The sequence below is a fragment of the Drosophila mojavensis genome, unplaced genomic scaffold (genome assembly GCF_018153725.1).
Source record: "Drosophila mojavensis isolate 15081-1352.22 unplaced genomic scaffold, ASM1815372v1 contig_16, whole genome shotgun sequence".
NCBI classification, from domain to species: Eukaryota; Metazoa; Arthropoda; class Insecta; order Diptera; family Drosophilidae; genus Drosophila; species Drosophila mojavensis.
The window spans coordinates 3749862-3769792 of NW_025318693.1; the positions used below are offsets into that span (position 1 = coordinate 3749862).

General features: G+C 41.2%; 1 protein-coding gene across 1 annotated transcript; it reads right to left on the reverse strand.

Moving 5' to 3' along the window:
• Positions 1-3840: 3840 nt before the first annotated feature.
• Positions 3841-5161, reverse strand: LOC6573526 (EF-hand domain-containing protein D1). The gene has a single exon (XM_001999558.4). It carries the CDS (start codon positions 4961-4963, stop codon positions 4088-4090), a length of 876 nt encoding a protein of 291 aa, XP_001999594.2. The 5' UTR covers positions 4964-5161; the 3' UTR covers positions 3841-4087.
• Between the last annotated feature and the right edge of the window lie 14770 nt (positions 5162-19931).

Here is a 19931-nt window from a genome sequence, read left to right on the forward strand (position 1 = left end):
TTGACGAAATTATTCCATGCAGGGTAAATCAAAATGGAAAGACAAAACTCACATTTGTTGATTTTCCATTTATATTGTGAAAATTGCATTTCATTTGGATATGCGCCATGAATTTTCGCCCATATTTGAAACAACAACTGAACGCATTTCTTCTATGCGCTAAAATGTAAGCAAAGTAAATAATATTTTGGTCATTTTCGAATTAGTTGCTCGGTTGCTGGCTTGAATTCGGTTAGCATTCGAAGTATTTTTAGTTTATCTATCATTTTTACAGGAATACAATATTTTACTAGGAATATGATTTGAAAATATTTACAAATTATTTCGCCACTATCGAGTGTCAATACATACTTGAAATTTTGAACAAATACTCGAATTACAAAGTGTACACATTTTCTGTAAATCTCGTGAAATGAAGTCAATAATATATGGCGGATATATCTACTAAGCACATTTAATGCAAATCGAATCTAAAAGACTTGAAATTAAAGTTCACATCCTAAAATCAATACGAGATGCCAGATATTTTTACACCCAGTGGGGGCGTGCCAAATCAAGAAATGTAAATGCCCCACTGTATCAAATGTCAGCCTCAAATTAGAGTTTATTTTAAGACAACGTTATTAATAAACGAATTTCTTTATTTTCGTTTGACACGCCAACGCATTTACATATGTGCTTGCGTATCCTTGATTGCGCTTAAATGTTTTGTATTCTCCATTTACCCATGCCAAAGCAATGCTTAAATAGACTTTCAGAAATTGTTATAATCCGACTGAAGACTGAACACCTCGTAAGTGCTTAAATTTGCTTCGCATTGGTTAAGCAGTGTGGCATATTTGTAATTCAAATTTAATTATACATATTAGTTGAAGGGAACAACAACTGTGTCGATTCCCTGTCAGAATTGTTTAGCATTTTATGGGCTACGTGCCTCGGCCAGGCCTTGGCCTGTGGCTGCACCTGACATGCGTCCAAAACATTCCTCAAGTTGGTATCAGGCCCACATATTTGTTGACCTGCTATTAAAGTCGCCCATTGAAATGTGAGCTCACAGTGGGACGCCGCATTATGGCGATTGGCTCAGGCATTCACAACTTAAGCACGTTTGCGGCACTTGGGGAATATGATATGAAAATGGATTGTCTAATCCTCGAAATGTCTCCATGCCTTCGGTTCGAGTGAAAAGGGTTAAGTCATTGGAGCACTGTGCATACATATATTAACAAGCCTATTGTTGGCCGCCTTCAAGGCCGCCTCTCCCTCTGTCCCGATGACAGTCGCCGTTGCCACAGTTTCTGCTGATTGGTCAGTGGGCGGGCGAGCACTGCCATAAATATTAAGGCACATTGACAGTTTGACATTTGCCCAACTATTTCGCCATTTTCTTAATATCTATTTGCATTTAGATTTTAATATGAAGCTCAGCCTCTACGTATATAAAATCAATATTTAATAAGTGAACGTATTCATATTTCCAATCCATTTTATTGTGTGGATATACATATACGCCCAATGTGTGCAGAGTGAAAAATTCTTTTTATACCTTTACTAAATATTTTTAATACATAGCTGAGTCAGCATTCAAATACCATTTGGCAAAAATTTTAATAAAAATAACTCTGGCTGAAATGGCTTCTATTTATGTGCAATAATCGAGAGTCCAAATGATTCAGCTGAATTGTCTAGGCATGTTTAACAGGTCACTGATCTAATGGGTCAATGCGGTTGGAAGGCATGAAAATCCAAGAAGATATTCTTTTTTCGTCTAAGAATATGAAAAAAAAAAAAGAAATGTGTGGTCTATGGCTTCGTTGTGGCGGCCTTAAGTGATGAAAGTCTACTAAATTTTTTTATTAATTATTTTTTTTTAAGAATTCCTTATTATTATATTTAATTTTATTATTTTTTATTAAATTATTTATTTCTTTTCTCATTTCAATTTTATACATAATATTTTGTATTTACTTAATTTAAAGAGAGATTTTTTTGTGCTATATATTGTGAATTATTTTGGCCAAGCCTTGCCTTAGTCAAAATTAGATAAATAGAAGAGGTAAATAAATAACAGGCACTAGCAATTTAGTTATTTACATTTATATCAATCTTTGTTTGCCATCTCTGGCAACATCCTATCAACATAAATACCAAGAATTGGCAAGCTGAAATTCAATAGAGCTCTAACGCAGTAAGCGCTGAGTGCACAGTGCAGGACACGCTGCAAATGAGACGAAATCGTGGCATACTTTTGGGCGCTCGGCTTTGGTACGTCAGCATAAGCAGCTTTGTAGCTCTCTCTGTGTGTGTGTGCGTGTGTGTGTGTACTTTGGTTGTCTGTGTATGTGTGTGCTTGCAAATACTTAAAGGGAAGACAAACCATGTCAATGACATTTGACGCGTGACCCTTTTTCGCACACAGTCACAGGCAAAGAGCCAGCGAAGGCAACCATATAACCATAACCATAAACATTTACCCAGAGCATCGCAGCGAGCGCCAAGCGTTGACTTCTTATTCTCGTTGCTGTTGCTGTTGTTGATATTGTTATAAGCGCTGCTTGCTAGCTCGCTAGTGGGGTCGTTTCACTGTGATTAGATGCGATTGTGTACGCAATTGAGCGAAATTGATGGCATTGCCATTAAAAGGTATGGCCCAGTCGTAGTCGCCTTCCTCTTCCGCCGCACTCGTCGTATTGCATTGGTTTCAGCTACGTCGCAGCCGCTGCCATCGGCGTCGTCGTTCATAATTAATTTTCTAGTGAATTTACTTTCATGACATTTCGGTTAGCTAAGTGTGGCCCAGCGAAGGCAGCCGAGTCAAGGGCAGTCAACCCCAATGCGCCATGCCTGCTGCCTGCTGCCAGCTGCCAGCTGCCAGCTAGAGCAGCCCGGTAGCTGCCGTGGATACATAAAAGTTCCTTCAGCTGCGGCATTTATTTTAATTTGAAAACTATTTTCACGCCCCGTCTACGCCTCGGCCTTCACCGTCTGCAGCTTGGGTGGCCATGCTAATGCTTATTATTTTCGCATGACTTTAGTTGGATTTTTATTACACGAGTCGGCCGCATTGCGTATACGCAGCTTGGCACAACAGCCACAATTTGCATTATAATTTGTATATGGCGTGCCACATTACTCTCCGCGAATTTATCGCCAGAGCTGAAGAGGTAAAAATCTGTTATAAGCCTTCTCCCACAGCGCTCCTTGCTTAATGGCAACATAATTGCAGCGCTCAACAACCGTCCTACAATCGGACAATCAACCCTCTAATAGCTCTATATGGGACTAATCTGATTTGGATTTCGTTTTGTCTAGCTTCCTCTGCTGCATAGTGAAGCACTCTGATAGATCTGCCCTGAATGTACATTATATTATATGATATTAATTTAAAGGTACGTGATCGTTTTTATGCAGCGAGCACTGTAGCTGGTGGGGCATTCGCTGGAGTGTGGCCACGATATCTTTTATGCAAGAAATAAAGAGGAGAAAGTAGGATATAAAAATACATATCTAAATACTTAACGTAGTTAAGCTAGCAAATTATTTGCACGAAAATATTTTTGGCTCCAGGCTAGGCGACTTCCGGCCCGGCCCGGCTCCGTGCGGCCCGCCTGCGCTGCCAAGCTGGCGATTGGCAGCCGGCTCTTGGCTGTTGGCACTTGGCGTGTGTAGCACCCATTTCGGCGTGGGACCACTTGCCAGAAGGCGATACATAGCGAAAGGAAAGGGCCAGGCGCAGAGGTGGGTGAATTCCTCTAGCGGGTGCAAGGCATTTGCGTTCCGTTCGTTTCGGGGCCCCAAAAAACAGCGATATCCACGCGGCAATTACCTTTGATTGGACACTTAAGTTTTTCGTTTTGTTTTATTGAAACGTGATTTATGAGGCTTGGCTGGATACAAGGTCAGCCCGGCTAGCAGAGCACGTAACATTTTCCACAGAAACGCTACAAATAAGAACTGAGGTGTGTTTGAAGTTGTCGAAATATGTAACTGATGGGGATACGACAGAATCCAATCCGACCGAATTGAATTTAATGCGGGTTCCAAGTCCAAATCGCACACAATTGAAATCGACCTGAATAGTTTCCATTTATGTGTTTGGAATTATGTTGATTAGGTCGTTCTCTTCCTTGGCCATAGCGAAATTCTGATCTGGAATTTGCTGTGCAATCTTGGACTCGAAGAAACGTTTTGCCCCGCTGACGCCCACCTCGGAAACGTTGACGCAATCCCTGGGTCGTTTCAGATCCAACTGAGAGTTCATCGGCTGGCCGACTCTCGATTTGTTGCTCTCCAGGATCGCAGCGTAGGTGAGCAGGAATTGGCAAAAATTCATCTGTCTGGCATGCTGGCCGACGATTTGAGCCATGAGCCTCTTGGCGGCCAGGTGCGTCTGTGGCACCGATAGCTTCTCCAGAGCTAATTTAAGTTCGCGCAGCTCAATATAGTTGTCGTCATTTGTATCGTATTGCTTGAAGGCAGCAAATGCCTCACGAATCTCCTCGGGCTCAAAGAAACGCTGCGATGGCTTGGCCACAGCATGTGGCAGGTCTTCCTCGCTGCTATCGGTGAATCGCAGTGTTCGACTCTCCAGGACGACGCAGAGCGAGAGGCGTCTCGCCAGGTCCTCGGAGTCCACTGCGCAGACCTTGTTGCTTATGTCAACCCTTGATGTCATATTCCCCAACTCAGCTTCGAAATCGTTGATGCCTCTGTCCAAGCTCATGGTCGACGCGCTTTTCGCGCGATTTCTCCATGCCCTACATATGGTTTTAAAGGATTCGCATGATCCGAACGATGCGTCCAGGCATAAGTCCGATAAATTCTCTACAGAATTGCACGGGTTTAACGGCATCTCCATGAAGCTATCACCAATTCCACGTGTTTCATTTGGCGGCATGACATTAATTGGCCCACGACCGGGGTTTGTGATTTTAGCGGCTTCTTTTCCGATTTCCATTGACATTGCCTTCGATTAGATAAGTAGTTAACATGAAATTTGGATATGAGTTCAACTATCAAAGGGTTTGAAATATTTTGACCAAAAGTTACTTGAGGATTTTGTCTGTTCTGTAAAAAGCTCAAATTAAAAAATAAATGAAGATTTTGAATTTTATGTTAAAAAAAGGTGTTTTCACTCAATGTTGTCAACAACAAATTGGCCTGTTTTGATTTAGGATAAAGCTCAAATTCAAGCAAATCAGAGTGAGGTGTGTGAATCAGGGAAGCGTCAAATTAAATTCCAAGAAGGAAACAAGGAAGCGAATACGTCAACTTTTATGCAGATAGGCAGACATATTTAAGAACAGATAAATATTCAAAAACATATATATACAGGCATGCAGACATACACACATATAGCCTTGATCGATTAGTAGTAGCAGTAGTAGTAGTAGTAGTAGTAGCAGTTGTAATAGTAGTAGTACTAGAAGTAATAGTAGTGGTAGCAGTTGTAATAGTAATAGTAGTAGTAGTAGTGTTAGTAGTAGCGATAGTAATAGTAGAGGCAATAGTAGTAACAGTAGTAGTAGTAATAGTAGTAGTAGCAATAGTAATTGTAGAGGCAATAGTAGTAACAGTACTAGTAGTAGTAGCAATAGTTGCAGCAATAGTAATAGTAAAAGCAATAGTAGTAGCAGTAGTAGTAGTAGTAGTAGTAGTAGCAATAGTAGAAGCAATTAATAATAAAAGCAATAGTAGTAGCAGTAGCAGTAGTAGCAATAGTAGTAGTAGTTGTAGCAGTAGTATTAGTATTAGTAGAAATAGTAGTAGTAGTAATTTTTATTCATATATTATTATTATTATTATGTCTGTAGAGTTGTTACAAATAAGCAAAATCAAAAAATGTATAATACTAATTAATAATCACTCCTAGTTTTAAAAGGATTGCCTTTCCGACCCAAGTAAACAAGCAATCCAGCAATTAAAGTTTGCCCTCTCAGCCCATACTCTTTGGGCGTTGACCAATTAGTCAGGTGGCCAGTCAGTGGAAGAGTCAGCCAATTAGGCAGTACAAATAGTTGCATATATTCAGATAATTAAAACGTGAAGGGCGGTCTGCTCATAGTTTTTGCATTCAATGGAATTTTCTGTCCGCAATCTCGGTTAATATTCTCCGGCTGTCTTGGGCACGTGGCTCAGTCAATGCAAGGATGTTTGGTCGGTTTCTCCAACAGCAGATTAATGACTGTGTGGAGTGTGTGGTGGACACCGCAGCCTTTCCCCAACCCAGTTAGGGGGGCTTCTCTTTTTGGCCACTGTTAACATGCCATGGCCATAAACAGTTAATTAAGCTTTTATTGGTTACTCTCTTTTTTGCGGCCTGACATTTCACGTTTTATTTGTCAAACAGGAGCCAAGCGCAAAAATAAAAAAGCAAAACAAAAAAAGTGACGACCATAAACGGTCAGTCGCCCCGGTGGGCAGCCGAGTGGCCAATGACCAAATGCCAAGCCGCTCGCTTATTTGCCTCGTGCCGCAAGGCGGGCACACGTTATAAATATTTGCACACCACGACCCCGCCGGGGGTGGGAGGGGGCTGCTCTTGTGTTTGGGGCCGCAGTTTATTTATTCGCTCATTTCGTGTGCAAAAATATTTGGTGATAACGAGCCGTCAGCCCACAGCGGCTTGTCATGCTTAAACCACATTTATTTGTTGGCAACACGGCAACAATAAAAAATGTTGTATATTCTTTTATGAAAGTAAATTTTTGTAGGTTGCCCAACAGAGCGGCGACAAATGTATATACATATATATACAAAAAATAAAATGAAATAAAAAAGGTTACAAAAAGTTGGCGGCATCGGCATTTAATTTACATTGCAAAGTTTCGTTTCGTTACGTTTCGTTCGCGAGAGCATTCAGATAATAAAAAGCAGAGAACTGGAACTGAAACAGAAACTGGAACTAGGTTAAGCAAAAGTGGATAACAAAATAAAAACTATGGCTACAGCGAGCGGGAAGGCGAACAGGCGAAAGGACAACGCAAAATGTCGATAAGATAAAAAGCCTAAAATGTGAACAAAATAGAAGAAAAACAACTGAAAAGTCTGCCTGAGGAAAGCCAAGTGAAAGTTGTGGAAGCCCATAATCAGCAGCCCGTTGCGAGATGCATGGACTCAGCTTACAATCGTATTTGTTCCGAAAATCTATTTGTCACTGAATTCGCCAATATCAAAGCTCTGTCAAGAAGAAGAAAATACATCAGTAACTCTCTATGAATATACATACATCTGGCTATAATATATTCAAATATATATTCTTGTATGTATGTCTGTCAGTCAATATGTCTGTGTGCTCGACTATAATCCCTATGAATGCTATTAAAATTTATACAACAGGTTTTTGCAATAATCTCAATAAAAAGTTATATATTCAACTAGTTAAGCTACTTACCGTAATATGAACTTATTTTGCTTATTTTAATTGAGGTAGTTTTTTTTTTTTTTTTGTGCTATTTGGAAAATATAAATTCATAGATATAGATATTACATTAATTAAGCTTAAGTTGAATTATTGTTATTTACTGCACAAAATAAATAGCTCATATAATGTAAGCGATTTAAGCGAGAAGGCTATTCAAGTAAAGCCTTGACAATAATCGCAGCCATTCTCCATTCAGAGAATTCAGTCTTTCAGTTTTTGTTACTTGAGCCTAGTTTCTCGTGCCGTCAGCAAGTTTTTTGCCTGGGCCAAAAGTGTCAAAACAACTTGGTGCTTCAGTTGCAGTGATTATGGCTTCGGCTGTACAGTTGCAGTGGGTGTTCAGGTCGCCGCGGGCAAGAAACGGGCGTAAGTTGTTGATTTCTTAAGTTGAGAGAAAGTTGGCCAGCCGAATTGGCTGGCAGCCAGGCAACAACAATTGGTAAGCAACGAATCCCGAATGCACTTCATAAAAAACAAGTGCAAGTGAAATTGAAAGCCAGGCTGACGCCTACGAAAACTTGTCACATAAATCGCAGCTGGCGAATCGAAAGCGAAGTTTCTCCATGGCCAGAGATCATAATTAATGATACTCCCGCTTTAATGTGAGACAGCCAACCTTTCTTAGACTCCTGCCTCTCGGTTGCCTATTGGCAGCACAATAAATCTCAATATAACTAAAGTGGACGTTACACTCTAAACTTTGACACTTGATGGTAAAATCTGCCTGTTGCCCCAAAACACACACACACACACACACACACACATACTGGCATCCATCTCTGCGGCCATCGTTTGTCAAGCTCAATAATTTTTTGCTTCTCCTTCAAGCTGACGCAACTCGAGTTAAAGAACCGGCCAGCGCCCAGCTTGAGATGATTTCTATATGTGAAAATGTATTATTTTGCAAACCCAAATTGATTACTCTGAATATTCTGACCGACTTTCCGGGGCTGGCAACCCTTTCTTTCTTTCAGACTCTTTTTCTGGCATTTATTTTCCATTGGGTCTCTCTGCTTAAACGTTTGTTTATACTTCCACGTTTTCATTTTTTTGTTTGTTTGCTTGTGCTTAATTGAAACCTTAAATGTTTTTACATGGCGTTGGGTCCAGAAAAGCCACAATACGAAACACTCGCCCAAAGAAAAAACAACACATATAGCATTCAGTTGGAAAGGAAATGAAAAATGAAGTCTGACCAAAAAAATGCTGCAAGCTCTTGTGTTCCCTTTAAGCAAACTTGGACCAATTGAATGCCAACTGATTACGCACACAAACCATTACACATCACACACTCATACATATACAAATTCAATCAATCAATTGGCATTTAACGGGCGCCAGTTGTACAACCATGAATGGGTACACTCAATGCTTCTTTCATTCACCAGAACTGCTTTACATATGTATAATGAGATAAAACGACTCGCCCATGCTCAGGGCAAAAGTGCTTCAAAGTTTTTTTTTTTCGTGTGTGTATGTGAACTCAGTTTGACTGTGACTCTGTCTCTGATTTTCCCTATGACTCTGACTCTGACTCTGGCTCTGATTCTGATTCAGACTCTTACTCTGACTCCCAATTTGACTTTGACTCTTATTATGACTCTGACTCTGACTCTGATTGACTCTGATTCTGAAGTTGACTGTGACTCTGACTCTGACTCTGACTCTAATCCTGGCTCTGACTCTGACTGTAATTCAGAAATTGACTCTGACTCTGCCTCTGCCTATGACTGATTGTTGCTCTGACTCTGACTCTGACTCTGATTGTGACTCTGACTCTGTTTCTGAAATTGTCTCTGACTCTGACTCAGATCCTGGCTCTGATCCTGGCTCTGGCTCTGACTCTGACTCTGATTCTGACTGTGAATCTGACTCTGACCCTGATTGTGACTCTGACTCTGATTCTGAAATTGTCTCTGACTCGGACTCTGATCTTCGCTCTGACTCTGACTTTAATTCACAAATTGACTCTGACTCTGACTCTGACTGTGACTCTGACTTTGATTCTGAGTCTAATTGTGTCTCTGACTCTGATTCTGAAATTGTCTCTGACTCTAATCCTGTCTTTGATTCTGACTTTGATTCTGACTCGGACTCTGATCTTGGCTCTGACTCTGACTTTAATTCACAAATTGACTCTGACTCTGAATGTGACTCTGACTTTGACTCAGATTCTGACTGTGACTCTGATCTTGGCTCTGACTCTGATTCTGACTGTGAGTCTGACTCTGACTCTGAAAAAGAGAGACTAAGGGAGCCTGTCTGATAGGGGCTTTATCAAATATAACTGAATAACACATTCTACAAGTCTGGAAGTTGTGTTTTATTTTATTCGTTTTATTAGTTTAAGAATGGCAATTAAAAATGCAAAATTTATAGACACACCCACACACATTCACAGACACGTACATACACATCTACACAGACAGACACATAGATACACAATCATATTTTATAAGAACAGCGCTTGACATTTGGCAGCGCATTAAAGCCATAATTTCACATTAAACGCAGGCGTGACTGTTCCGAGGAGGCGCGAGGAGTCCGCTGAGGCCATGTGCCTGGCGCGCCAATTGGACACACGCGTTGCCAGTCGAGTCGGCGGTGATTATGATGTTGTCTTTGGAGCAGCGTGGAGCTTCGGCAGCACAAGCAGCGGCCGCAAACATTAATAAGCCAATTGATGTTTTGTTAACCCACAAAAATGCGGCGAGGCGGGGCGATGGCAGTTCGTCATATAACGGCACTCCCTGGGCGCGCACATGCGTGTCCTGGCGGATGCTGCCGGGTCCTGGCGGATGCTGCCGGGTCCTGGCGGGATCCTGGCGCGTCCCGGCGTGTCCCCGGGTGGGCCTGGAACGGCTTTAGCCAAGCAGGCGCTGAAGCTAATTGCAATTTATGTACGCAATAAAACATTTGCCAAACTGACGGCCATTCGGTATGCAGCCAAGGACGGTGCCATTGGCTGCCATTCGTTACGGCTTTTGGTTATAAATTTATGAAAAAAATTGCCAACGCCATTGAATCGGCAAGTGGCGACAGGGTAGACAAGGGGCGACAGGGGGCGGCCAACTGGGCAGTCCTGTGGCTATATTAATAAAGCAACGCCTCAGTCCCCGGGAGTCTCGAGTCAATTGAGGCCCATACGCGCTGTGCAAACAATCAGAAAAATTGATGTTCAGTTTGCTCGTTTGCCGTTCCACTGATTGGGTTAACTGAAATTTAATTTAGCACACTCCACACGAGCCCATCGCAATCAGCTCTGCAGCGCATTACAATTTCACAGCACATCCATGTATGCATGTGGCTTCTGTATGTGTGTGCGCCCGAGGCCCACTAGCACACATTTGAGTAATGCAAAATTTAACTGCCGCAGTCGATACGCCTGAAGAGCCGAAAACAAGCTGGCTAACAATTTGGAAATTATTCGACCCAGCAATTTAACAGGTGTGTGCCGACTGCCGGATGATACCAGATCAGATGAGATGATACCAGATGAGATGAGGTGCCTGCAAAACACTCTTTCCACGTATATATCAATTCAGATATGTATATGCATATGGCTAGAGTGTCAGAGCACTTTTCTCTTGAGCAAATATATTTTTCATTTCAATTGAGTGTCCATCAAATTATATATTCTCAGCATATTCCATCAATTTAATTACGCAGTATATAAATATTTGCCATCAAATTTAGACATATATATATGTTCATATACAGAACCCATTGAAAATGAAAAATCAGGATATAATGGTTATGTAAAATGATTGTACCAGGTAGCAGGAGGCAGACTCTATATATATTCATGATTAACACATTTATATGTTATTATCAACAAATAAGTTCTCCAGGCGAGTGTGTGTGTGTATGTGCATGTGTTATTTGTTATATATGCATAATAGAGGACTAATGAATGTGTGGAATTTTTTCTCTTTGCTGGGTGAAGGGAATCTCTTAGTCGAGCTGTCTCATCTAGCGCACTTTTGATTAATTATTTATTAATATATATATTTTTGCAGTGAAAAAATGATATATATTTTAATATTATTTAGCAAAAACTAAAGTTGTAATATAAGAGTATTAACAAAAGCAATTTTTTCTTTAATAACTGCAATGTTATTAAAATGATAAAGTCAAAAGCTTATGAAAAATATTTTATGCACAACTTATTATTACAGAGTTATTAAAGAGTTATAAATTAATAAAACGGGTGCAATTATTAAAAAAAAAAAAAAATAAATAAATAAATAAATAAGAAAAAAGTTTATATTAAATTTGTTTTTTCATAAATATATATATATACATTTTTTTTAAAGCAGCTACACAAATAAATTTTAAGTTTTCACTAATATTATGGATTATCAAATAATAATAAATGAAACTATGCCGGAATTAATTTATTGTATTTTGCACATAAAAGTTGACTAGCTAGTCTACAGAGTCGATATATCCTTGATGGTAGAGCTCTAAAATGTGCAACAAATTTTCAGCTGCAGTGGCTTGAGAGGCATTAGTCAGCTGACTGACAGACAGACAGACAGACAAAGAGGCGAGAACGTTTGGTATTCGCGCTTTAGTGCAGCTGCTGGCACTGCGAGTCGTGTACTTGAAGCGATTGCCGTGCACAATTCCCGTTAAAAGCTTTCACTTGCCAATTGCCGATGAAAACAAATGCGCCGTCTATTGCCTTGCGCCAGCCCCTAATACCGTCTCTGATCATCCGTTAGTCTGTTGGCTGACCGGCCTGTGCGTGTGGATTGATGGCTCTACCTCCACCCCATTTAAAGCCATACCCATTATAATATCGCCCGGAATAGGGTATAATTGCAAAGGTGTAAATAGATGAGTCTGTTATATGCACATTGAATTTATTTTATCGGTGAGTAGGTTAAGCGATGTTGGGGCTTAGGCATATAGGTTTTCATCTGGTCAAATTAGGTATACATAATTGTAAGAATATAAATTAGGAGGCAACTTCCGCATTATCTTCTTCTCATCTTTATCTACTCTCACACATATTTTTCATTTGCTTAGGAAGTAGGCAATTAAGATTTGGTCTCTCGTCTAGGCTCTAAACAGGATATCTCTTCGTCAGCTATCCCAAACAAATTGTTTCAGCTTATTATTTTTTTTTTTTACAGTTTCGCCACATTTAGTATGTTGTATCTTGTTGTTTCTTTGCTGCTCTTAAGTAACTTGGCCAAAGACCGTGCTACCAATTGAATAAAGGTAAAGAGGTTGAGAGGTTTGGAGGACGCAGAAAGACCAAAAGAGAGAGAGAGAGAGAGAGAGTGTGAGTGTGAAAAGCACTCAGCTGTGCATGCGTGTGCATGTGTGCATGTGTGTGTGTGTATGTTGGCTGTCAAGGCTGAGCTAATTGAAAAGTACTTGGCAACACAGCACTATGGCCAGCCAACTACAAATCGGCAGCAACAGTACAAAGCAGCTAAGAAAGCCGCACATTACTCATCCGCAGCGTATACTGCTGGCGTAAGCAAAGGGATGGATGGCCGACTCCTCCCACTGTTGTTGTTGTTGTTGTTGGTATTGTTGGCGCTACAATTGCGGCTAGTTGCTTGCCTGTTGCCACTCAGCCAGCCCTGGCCGCCTCTGTTCCATTCTGCTCCATTCTGCTGCTGTGGCCTAGGCACTGGCACGTCCAACCATTTTGCTTTTTTCGCCATTAATGCCGGCGCAGGGCTCTGTGTGTTTGTATGAATACATTTTGTTTCAAGCTGTCGCATAGTTGTTTCCCTTCGTACGTGATAGCGCAAAACTGAGTGTAGAGTATGCATCTAAGTGTGTGTGTGTGCGTTGCACCACAAATGCATATCTGGGCAGGCGTTGCGCTTTGACTCGCTGCCAGACGAATGCGACTTAATGCTTCCGGCTTATTTTCAGTGGCACGTTGAACTCCATGCCGATCGCAGCGCTAATAGTGAGCAGCAGAGGGCGGCACCTTTAAGTGCTCACTTCATCAGCTGAGAGGCTGGCACTTGCAACACTTTGCTGCATTTGAATTATTTCCGTTTTGCACTCGGTGCGAGCATTGCAATCAGCTGCGCTTAACTGTAAGCGACATTCCTGAAGCACTTTTTTGCTTTCCGGCTTGAAACATTCAGCATGCAACATGCAACATGTAACATGCAGCATCCAGCATCGAGCATGCAGCATGCAGCATGCAGGATTCATGATTTAGAATTAATAAAGGGGGGACGAACGCTGAACATTTGCCGTTTGCCTTTTCTTACTTTTGTTTTTTGCCTGTTTCTGTCTTCTTTTTGCATATCCTTTGTGCATTTGTATATTTAAATATATATGTATATATGTAGGTATATATGTACTCGTTGGGCTCACTGCCAAGCTGCAAGTTTGTCGCTTCGCTTGCAGTTGACTTCTTCTGGCTGCCGCTTCCACTGTGCACTGGCTGCCACCTGGCATTGTTTCAGGGCGTGCACATATAAATGTGTTGCATACATTTCAGCGCTAGATTTATGCAGCAGCCGGTTGGCGCATATGCGTTACGTTGGCGTTTCTGCTTGCGCTTTACTTTTATGCAAAATGCAGTTAAGTGTGTATATGCATGTAAGTGTGTGTGTGTGTGTGTGTGCAGATTTTGTGTACATAAAGTTCAGGAGCTTGTTGTTGTTGTTGTTGTTGCTGCTGTTGCTGTGTTTGTTGTTTTTCTACTATATTTGTGTCAAGTACACGACGCAGATTAAAGGGCATAAAGCTGGAAGATTGCATAAAGCACAGGCACACACACAAGCAGAAAGTGAGCGAGAGAGAGAGCGAGAGAGCGAGAGAGATGGCTGCAGAGATTGCAGATAAATGGGCAAGCAAAGTTGCGCAAATCGAAAGGAATTGCAATTTAATAGCATAACCTGTGCCAGAGCTGCGAGTCCCTGCGCCCTGGCCCCATCCCACTGACTGGAGCATGTAATTGGGTTACGCACAATGCTCACAGCTTGAGCACACAATGTATCCGATATCAGTTAATCGAAACGATTGTCAATTGAAAACATGATATCTGTGTGCTATAATACTCTATGCAGCTGACAAGGATGTAGCATGTATTAAATGATATATATTTGAAAATTCCTTATGGCATTAGGCAATAAAAGTAAAATTTTCAATTTACTGGCACTTTTGGCAACAATTTAAAATCCTTCTATTGGGGCACATTTGCATTATATTATGGATTATGCATTACGATTACGAGTACGTGACGTGATACTTGCTTGGCACAGCTGCCGATCCAGCCACTGTTGGAGAGCTGGCCAAAGCGGAGCAGCACAAACGCCACACTGCAATTTCACAGTAAATTGCAGCGAGGTGTGAAGTCAAGCTGTTGCAGCAGCAGTTGCAGCAGCAGTTGCTACAGTTGCTGAGCAAAAGAAAAGAAATTGGAGGACTCGCAGTCAGCAGTCAGTCGCACGATGGGGCAGCGCTGCTCGACTTGACTCGCACATTGTTGCATGCAGTGAGGCGTTTTCTTTCAGCAAAGCACGCGCGCTCTCAGCCGGATGTGGGAAAGGAGGCGAGCCAGCCACGGCGACCTCCTGCTGTAACCCTTTTTGGCATAGTTTCGTCTGTGTGTGTGTGTGTGTGTGTGTGTGCATGTGTGTTTGACTAATGGCGTGCAGGTAAAAGCCTTATATGTGATATATATTATAAATGTGTGTGAGTGGGTGTGTGTGTGTGTGAGAGTGTGTGTGAGAGAGAGAGAGCCACAGCAAGATAAAAGTGAAGTTCAGCTCAAGTATTTTGCATGCGACCCAAACTAATATTGCCAACTCCTCGCGATCCATCTTCCTCGCGCTCTGCATATGTGAAGCCCGCACGGAACATGCCATTTATCACAGAGACTTTGCTCTCGCACAAGCGACTCGCACTCAAAGCTATCGCATCCACAATCGGCTTTGCCTCGGCTGCCTCTGCCTCTGCCTCTGCCTCTGGCTGTTGTCTCTGTGCCAAGGACACACAGAGTTCATAATTAAATTCAAATACTTGTACAATTTTCGCACGCTTATGACACACAATTTATGAATCACTACCATAATATAAAGGTTTTTCATCTCACTGCTGCTCTCTCTTCCGCCCACTCTCTCGTCCATTCTTTTGCTACCTTCGGCTTTATCCGAACGCTCGACCACCTGCTGTCTGTGTGGCCCTCTCACAGCGGGCGTTTAAAATTAATAATGTCGAGCGTGCAGCCAGAGCAAAGCTAAACATTTCTATGCATGGACTCTGAATGGACTCAAGAGTCTCCGAGTCCACCACAGCGGAGGCCCAAGGCAGAGACAATGGATATTTGTTTTGCTTGATTAGTTGCCTGTCAGCAAAGGCGTCTTTAAACTGACAACGCAGCTCAGACAGAGCCTCGCAGGAGCACAACAAAAAGCATTCATTTAAACTGAATGAAAGCAACAACTAGAGAGACTTAAAGCGACGTCTCTTAACTTTCCAGCAGACAGGACATGCATGCAGCGAGCCTTATGGAATACTGCTGATCTGCGTATATTCTGGCAGTTGCAGTCGACATTAATGCGAATTATCGATCGAACGCATTTCTGATGATTTATTGTGCTGCCTTGGAGCGCAGCTCAATGCGCTGGCCTTGCCACAGATTTGCAGTGCTTTCACATTTCGTTACCTTTCACGCACATTTGACGCAAGTTACGTGTAGTTTTTAATTAAAAAACTTGTGTGTGCAATTATTTTATCGCACACGTTTACCGATTGACATTTTTTATTGTACTGCAAAATAATTGTATATTTCATTGAACGCTTTTCCGCTTGCAATTGGCTTAAATTTTGCAGCATTTATTTGTAAATTTTCTTTTACTTATCAAATAGCGTATACGCAGCGTGTGCGCTATTGTTGCTGCTTTTGACATTGTTGTTGTTGCTTTTGTTGTCGTTGTCCTCGACAGCAGAGATTGGCTGTAAGTGAAAAAGTGCACAAACAACTTTTGCGAACAACAAAGCACTCAAGAGAACTCGAGACAAATAACAACAGCTAAAGAAAGTGGCGAAAGGCAAATTCTAGTTTATTGCAATTGCTTAGAGTCTCCCCATACTCTATGACAATTGCCAGAATCTGACGGGATTTATTTGAAACAGCTTCAATCGAATCGCAGAAATTATGTTTTCCTTTTCTATATTTGTCATTTGACTATCTGACATAAGTTCCAGAGTTTTGTTGTCAATTCAGGAATGTGCAATTGTGCATTTTTCGAGGGTCTTTTCATGCACGCAGGACATTTGTTTCCTCTATTTTTTTTTTTTTTCGATCTGCATATCGAATGGAATGTGACAAACGAACGTAGCGAATCGAGTGAAACTGAATCATCTGAGTCACTGATTAAACACGGCTGCGGACCGGATTGACGATTGGCCGTAACCCTTTGGTGGCATCATCACAGCGTCAAGCTGTTGAAGCATGAAATTTTCGACGCCTAATGAAGTGTAAAGGTTTATCGTTTGAGGAAAAGGCAGGCCAACCCATTCGCCCATTTTTTGCCCCCAACTTGGGCGCTTGCTGTTATCGCAGCCGATTCGTGTTTTTCCTTCTCTTTTTTTTTCCGTCTCTGTTTTTTTCCTCTATTTTTCTGTGCCCTGTTTTATTATTATTGCTGTGAGCAGCGTATTATTTAGCTTTCGCTTTCATTTCATGCCATATTTCAGTGGCCTATATGATGTTCGGGCTTTGTTACGCTCGCACAGTTTATTATTATTTGTTTCCCTTTTTTTTGCTGCTGTGCTCTCTCCTCTGTGGTAGTTGCTAATTTTAGACATCATTGATTTCCATGATTTATTGAAATGCGGCTACGAATCGTGAATGTTATTTAAATTTAAAGTTGTATATCGAATATCAAATACTGAGCTAAATTGGAGTCATTTGGCATCGCATTTCTACTGACATTATGCTAATTTTATTCATTTTAATTTCAGGGAGCAGGCAGAGATGAGAGACAATGGGACATTATCAAATATTATTAATGAAATGGTGGCAGCCTCAGATCACTACACTGCATATAAAAAAGAAGTTAAGCAGAGAAGTCAAGCAGAGTGCCAGAGCATATAGATCAAAGCTCAGAGATTGTCTCCCATCCGAGAGAACTCTCAAATATCCTCACTTTATTTCATTTACACTTTGTTAAATAAAAATGAAATGCTTAATTAATTAATTGCTTTTTTAATCATAAAATTGGCATATTTAGTGCAAACAATACAAACGCGAAACACTCCACTCCATTATTCATTTGCAAACATTTTGTTCATTGTTGAAATTTTTTGCGCGTTAGAACTTCATAAAATGTTTATGAAATCATATCACACAAGCAATTGAAGATGCCTGCAAAATATTTAATTGTTTCATTTTTAATACTAAAAAAAAAAAAAAATAAATAAATAAATAAATAAAAAATAAATAAGAATAGATTTATCGATGAATATGTTTATTGTTCGCAGTTATTAAACTGTAAACTAATACTGTATTATGCCAAAGGCTAAAATTAGTTTTCCGCGGGCTAAATTCACTGCAAATGTAAATATGTGTTCATTGAATAGAAGTGTATTAAATATTGTGTAGTTGAAGAAATCAGAATGGGATTTAGGTTCGATGTAAATTAATTCCATTATTTACTCCTGTTTAGCTATATTCTTTTGTTTGGTTATACATATATACCATATGTATGTACTGTACAGCGCATATCTTGGTATTCATGGTGAGCAATACTTGTGTAATAAAAAACAATATGCATATTACCATTAAAATAAACCTTTTTAGCCATCCGGCTTATGAAAACTTTGGCATTTAAATGCTAAAATATTTCCATTCGTATTTTCCTTCGTCTATTCTACTTGGGCCAGTGCTCAGTACTCAACTTTCCTCCCATAACAATGGCTGATTGCATTCCAAACGACTGCACCTGCACTTGGGCTTCCTGTGCGCCGGTCTCGCTCGTCCCTAATGCACCTATGTCCAGGTTCGCTGCACAATCGCCTGTCTACCCCGCGGACCGATAGCGGCCAGCCGTGGAAGCTGGAGCATTGAAAAATGTTGCAGCTAGGAAATCAAAATGTGCATATGAAAGTAATTTCCACACTTAATAGGATACGGAAACTCTGGCGATACGTTTTACGATATCCTTTTGCCTACTCCGCTGTGACTACGTATGATGCTGTGCAGCTCCATGCATTATTCAGTAGAGTGAAAAGGAAGAGACGGAGAGACAGAGAGAGAGAGAGAGAGAGAGAGAGAGCTGAACATCATTCAATACATGAAATGCTTGATAGGTTACCTCGGTACGCCCAGCCACGTTGACTGTTTCCGTTGAAGCTTCCGTTTGGCATACGTTGCCAATAGCTACCGTTACCTCAGAGGGGGCGCAGCACCAGCGAACAGCTGGCTAAAAGTGGTTCCATATGTCCGCTGTCAAATTTGAAAATTATTCAAGTTACTCGCACCTGGAAGCAACGCATGAAATGCCACCAAAACCAGACGAATCCAGTTCATCTGCAGGTGAAACGAAACAGATAGTTGCTTTTAGCTCGAAACAGATACAGATTGCATCAGCCAGCTCAAACGAAGCACTCGCTGCACTGAGCAATTTCAGCTGGCAATCGCAACATTCAAGCACTGGCATGGCTTCACCTCAATGCCAGTTAATCGTCTATAGACGACTGCCACTGACACAGCCATCCTGCCCTAGCAGCCGGAATCTTTTTATGACAAAACTTGCACTACCAAGTGGACCACGCACTGGTCCAATAAAATCCACTGACAAGCAGCGGGCGAGCTGCGAACTGAGCACTGGCAATTTCACTTGGCATTGTCATGTAGCTGGCTATCAGAAATCATAAACGAAGTTCCGTCGGTCGCTTTGATTGACCATTGAAATTGCACGCCAGCGCCGGCCACGTGGCGTATGAATAATGTCAACGACGTGCCCCGTTGACACAAACACGAGTCGCACACAGTTAAAAGAGTATGTACTTTACTTTTTTATTAGAGTTTAACGATTACAAGAAAGCATTAGAAAAATGGTTTTTCATTGAGCTACAGTTTTTACTTACTCTGCTGCACACAAGGCTTTCTCTCTCTCTCTCTCTCTCTCACTCTGTCTATATATAGACAAGCTCTGTCTCTCTTCAGTTTGCGTGCCGGCAGAGACCGCAGCTAATCTGTTTGCCTTGGCGGTCGCATCAATCAAAAGCAGCTCCAGCCAGCAGAAGGCAATCTATTCAGTGTGCGGAAATTGTAGCAGCCAAGGCGTCAAGATCAAAAATGAGACAGATGAGGGAAAACTTACAGAAGACAAAATAAAATAACGAAAACAGAAACAAAAACAAAAACAACAGCAATAACAATTGTCAAGCTGGGAACCGTCTCGGTAATTCGAGCTGGCGCATGCAAAATTAAGCTGATTTTAAGAGCGCCTCAGAGACTAAAGCTCAGCATAGTGTATGTGTGTGTGTGTGTGTGTGGTTATGTGCTTAT